Source organism: Mandrillus leucophaeus, unplaced genomic scaffold (genome assembly GCF_000951045.1).
Source record: "Mandrillus leucophaeus isolate KB7577 unplaced genomic scaffold, Mleu.le_1.0 Scaffold58, whole genome shotgun sequence".
Classification (NCBI taxonomy): Eukaryota; Metazoa; Chordata; class Mammalia; order Primates; family Cercopithecidae; genus Mandrillus; species Mandrillus leucophaeus.
This window is the reverse complement of record NW_012106252.1, coordinates 1,706,722-1,711,373: the sequence shown is the minus strand read 5'-3', so window position 1 is coordinate 1,711,373 and position 4,652 is coordinate 1,706,722. Positions and strand designations below refer to the sequence as shown.

General features: G+C 57.2%; 1 protein-coding gene and 1 long non-coding RNA gene across 2 annotated transcripts in view; both read right to left on the bottom strand.

Annotated features, from left to right (window-relative positions):
- The window catches only part of LOC105552976, a 3,897-nt gene extending 3,518 nt beyond the window's left edge, over positions 1 to 379 (bottom strand). Inside the window, exon 1 of the long non-coding RNA XR_001008088.1 lies at positions 31 to 379. This is a non-coding gene — a long non-coding RNA (uncharacterized LOC105552976). The remainder of the gene's footprint in view (positions 1 to 30) is intronic.
- An 865-nt stretch (positions 380 to 1,244) lies between these two features.
- HAP1 (huntingtin-associated protein 1) overlaps positions 1,245 to 4,652 on the bottom strand; it is a 21,757-nt gene continuing 18,349 nt past the window's right edge. Inside the window, 3 exon segments of the mRNA XM_011999031.1 lie at positions 1,245 to 1,949; positions 1,951 to 2,341; positions 3,016 to 3,057. Of these exon segments, the coding sequence (XP_011854421.1) occupies positions 1,887 to 1,949; positions 1,951 to 2,341; positions 3,016 to 3,057 (496 nt within the window). The 3' untranslated portion in view covers positions 1,245 to 1,886.

Here is a 4,652-nt window from a genome sequence, read left to right as displayed (position 1 = left end):
CGTGGAGCCGGGCAGGCACCCGCAGGAGGCCTGAGTCCCAGCCCCCAGCTATTGAGGAACAAAGGTGTGGGAGAGGGTGGGACATGGAAGAGGAAGCCAGGGGCAGGGAGGGGGGAATCAACAGGGAGGGGAGAGGGGCTGGGCCATGGGTGGGAGCCTGGACACCCCCAGGCCACTGGCAGAAGAGGGAGGGGAGGGAGGGAGAGGAGACACACCACTGGGCAGAGGGGCCCTCACCCACCCACACATAGAGACACTTGTGGTTACAAACAGTAAGTAGGGACCGAGAAGGATGAAGAACGGGGAAGATGGCCAGGTCCCTCAAGTCAACAAGAACTGGGGTGGCCACCGCTAGCCTGGGCATCAAGGCGTGAGGGGCCTCACAACTCCCTACCCGTGGAAGCTGGGCCATTCCCTACTCAGGGCTGGGCCTGGTAGCCAGTGGGCCTCCCCTGGGCTGCCATGTGACCCAAGCCTGGCAGCCACAGCTTTTGTACCAGCTACAGAGTGACAGCCGGGGTTCCTACCGCCTGTCCCTGAAGAGGGTGGAGGCCCGGGTCCCCAGACTCCAGCCCAGGTTCATGAACACAGAGGGTGGGCTGGTGACAGACACAGGGTCCCATTTCAGAGGATGGGAAGGAGGGTCTGGGGGTGTGGGCTTGGCCAGGCAGAAGGAGGGGCCTCAAGCTGTCTGTGCGGCCTCTGCAGGCTGCTGGGGAACAGCAAAGCCTGGAAGAGAAGCAGGTGGATGTGAACCAGGGCATTGAAGACCATAGGCCCAGCCTGGGCGGTGGGCAGGGGTCTGGACAACTGTATCAAAGACACAGAAAGTTGCCATTGATAATTATGCAGGATGTCCCCTGCATGTGCCATAAAGGTCATGGTTCAGTTTATAACCTGCACAAGTTGACATGACAGGCCTGCTGAGGCTAGTGCTATTCCACCCTGCAGTGACCAAGGGCCATGAGAATGGGGACAGGCCGGAGCGGGTACCAGGACAGTACTAGAGGGGAGGGATGGGCCAGTGAAGGTGCTACAGCACAGGAGTGGAGAGGACAGGCTCAGATCTACCCCTCACCATGTGGCCCCGAACAAGTGTCCTTAGTTCTCTGAACCTCACCCTCCTCACCTAACCAATGGGGACACATCGCCTGCCACAGGGAGTGAGGCTGATGGGAGCTGACGCATGTGCAATGGCTGCTGTGCATGAGTGTCACGAGGTCATCTTTCATGTCCCACGACTCCTTAAAGAGGCAGGGCTCACAAGGCCTGCACTCAGCAGGTGCAGCTCCCAGACTTTGGGGTTTCTAGCTGGGGAGAGGAGACCCTGTTCCACCTCCCAACCCTGCAGGAGGCCCTAGCCCACCTTCCGACTCACCCAGGGGACTGGTCCAACTGTGGCCCTTGCTGGTGGAGGCCTTTGTCCCCGTAGCCTGGGCAGCCCCAGAAGGCCCCTCTTCCTCCCAGGCCCTGGGACGGTAGCTGGGCCTGTCCTCCAGCCTGGGTCAGCCCCTGGGCAGCTCCACAATCCCACCCCCGTGCTTATTTTGACTGCTGCTGCCACTGCTGCAGGGTTGGAGAGCCTGGGGGACAGAGGAGGCAGGGGTAGGGGGCAGGAGAAGCAGGCAGGCGGAGATGGGAAGCTGAGGTGCAGTGTGGGGGCACAATCCCAGTCCTGACCCCCAGCCCAGCCCCCAGGAGAAAAGTGGATAGAGATCTGAAATCCTAAGCAAATGCCACATAAATGAGCACTGGCTCTACAGTTCCCACTGAAGGGGATCGGATATGCCTATGCAAACGATATGCAAAGTCCATGCAAATCAGCACTCCGGGTAGGGCCAGGCTGGGGTAGGTGAGCACTCGGGGAGTTTATCCACCCTCTCTTTTCATCGGCACGAGGATCTGCAGCTTGTCCGGCTGGTGGCAGGGAGGTCCCCGTGGGGGCACTCAACCTTTCTGGAACATCTTCCGCCTCAGCTGCCGCCTGTAATGGGCATCCTGCCAGTTGGCCTGCTGCTGGAGGACATATTTCATGTCCAGGTGTGAAGGGCCCAAGCCACTGGCCTCCAGGGCTGACGTCACCATGTTCATCCGCGTTGCCTCATCCAGCTCCGGTTCCACCTCCTCCCAGCCCTCAGTCTCCTCCAACACCAGCTCTGCCTCTTTCATCACCCCTTCCTCAGCCAGCACCTTTTCGGCAGTCCCCAGCTCCTCCTCGGGCACCAACTTCTCTGCAGGCGTGAAATCTTCCCCCGGCATAATATCTGCTGCCAGCATCAACCCTTCCTCAGCCTCAAACCCCTGCACCTGCTCTCCATCCTCACTGTTGCAAAAATCATACCTGGGTGGGAGATAGCGACATCTTTTGAAAGTCCAACCCCCCAGGCCCACCCCCACCCCTGTCTGCACACAGATCCTGATGGTTCCTCCCCGTTCTGTCCCAGCCAGGGGAGAGGGGAGCTGGGTACCAGCTCCGAGGCTTCAAACACCCAGCCCATCCCCCTTGTGGGAGAGAGGAAGAATGGTCACCAACACTGCATAGGCCCCACCTTCCTTTATGTCCCTGACCCTGCACGGAAGACACCAGCAGGACTAACACCCCCTTCTGCCTCCCTCCTGCATGATTTAACCTTCATAGCCCAACCCACAGCTACTTGCCACAGGAACAAATCCATTCTAGACAGACTCAGGTCAAATGACTTGCCCGAGGACACACAGTCAGGAAAGGGACCACGCTGGGCCTTAGTCCCAGGGTTCCCAGCTCCTAGGCCAGTGCCTGTTCACCTCTCAGCCCCTGGTCAGTCCCCACTCAGAGCTGCGTGGAATCAAACAGCCACCCAGGGGGCAAGATTTGAAGGAAAAGGGGGGCAGCTCCTTCCCAGAACAGTACCCAGCTCAGCCAGCCAAGACAGCAGGGCCTTCTTCGGTGTTGCAGGGTGGCAGAAACAGAGGCAGGTGGCTGTCTGGCTGCTGAAAGCTGAGGACAGGTGATGGGGGAGCCCCTGGCAGGCTTACCTTAGGCTGGATGTGTCCCCTGTGGGCATCTCATACTTCCTTCAAAGAGAAAAGGACCTTCATTATAAGACAATGGAAGCCGAAACTGCAGTTCCTCAGGCTCGGTGGTGCTTAGGCAGTGGCCATGAGCAGTGGCTCACGCCTGTAATCCCAGCACTTTGGGAGGCCAAGGTGGGCAGATCACCTGAGGCCAGGAGTTCAAGACCAGCCTAGCCAACATGGTGAAACCCTGTCTCTACTAAAAATACAAAAATTAGCTGGGCTTGGCCAGGCACAGTGGCTCACGCCTGTAATCCTAGCACTTTGAGAGGCCGAGGCAGGAGGATCACAAGGTCAGGAGTTCGAGACCAGCCTGGCCAACATGGTGAAATCCCATCTCTACTAAAAATACAAAAATTAGCTGGGCGTGGTGGTGGGCACCTGTAGTCCCAGCTATTCAGGAGGCTGAGGCAGGAGAATTGCTTGAACCCAGGAGGCGGAGGTTGTAGTAAGCTGAGATCGTGCCAACCTGGGCGACAAAGCAAGACTCAGTCTAAAAAAAAAAAAAAAAAATTAGCCGGGCTCATGCCTGTAGTCCGAACTACTTGGGAGGCTGAGGCAGGAGAATCGCTTGAACCGAGGAGACAGAGGTTGCAGTGAGCCGAGATCTTGCCACTGCACTCCAGTCCAGGTGACAGAGTGAACGAGACTCGTCTCAAAAAAAAAAAAAAGAACCTCAGGCTGGGCACAGTGGCTCATGCCTGTAATCCCAGCACTTTGGGAGGCTGAGGCGGGCAGATCATCTGAGGTCAGGAGCTTGAGACCAGCCTGGCCAACATGGTGAAACCGCGTCTCTACTAAAAAATACAAAAAATTAGCCCGGCCTGGTGGCACACGCCTGTAATCCCAGCTACTTGGGAGGCTGAGGCAGGAGAAGTGCTTGTACCTGGGAGGCAGAGGTTGCAGTGAGCCGAGATCATGCCATTGTACTCTAGCCTGGGCGACAGTGAGACTCCGTCTCAAAAAAAAAAAGAAAATTTGCCAGGCATGGTGGCACACACCAGTAGTCCCAGCTACTCAGAAGGCTGAGGCAGGAGAATCGCTTGAACCCGGGAGGTGGGGGATGCAGTGAGCCAAGATTGCACCACTGCGCTCCATCTCAAAAAAAAAGAAATAGAAAGAAATGAGGTCTTGCCAGGTTGCCCACGCTGGGGTTGGAGTGCAGTGGCTATTCATGGGCACGATCTTATTACTGATCAGCATGGGAGTTTTGACCTGCTCTGTTTCTGACCTGAGCCAGTTTACCCCTCCTCAGGCAATCTAGTGGTACTCCACTCCCTGGACCATACTGACCCCCCATTGGCATAGTGTACTACAGCCCAGAACTCCCGGGCTCAAGCAATCCTCCCACCTCAGACTCCTGAGTAGCTGGGACCACAGGTGGGAGCCTCTGCACCTGGCCAGGTTGGTTTTAGAAAAACTCTTTGAGGCTGTGTGCAGAAGTTCCTGGTAGAGTTCAAGTAGAGGCAGTGTGACCAGTTAAGAGGTATCCTGGACTAGAGGCAGCCAGAGAGGGGAGGGGGAAAAAGACTTAAGCCATTCCCAGGAGGTAAAATGAAACGGTGGCCTGCCCCTCCACACCTGTGGGTGTTTCTCGT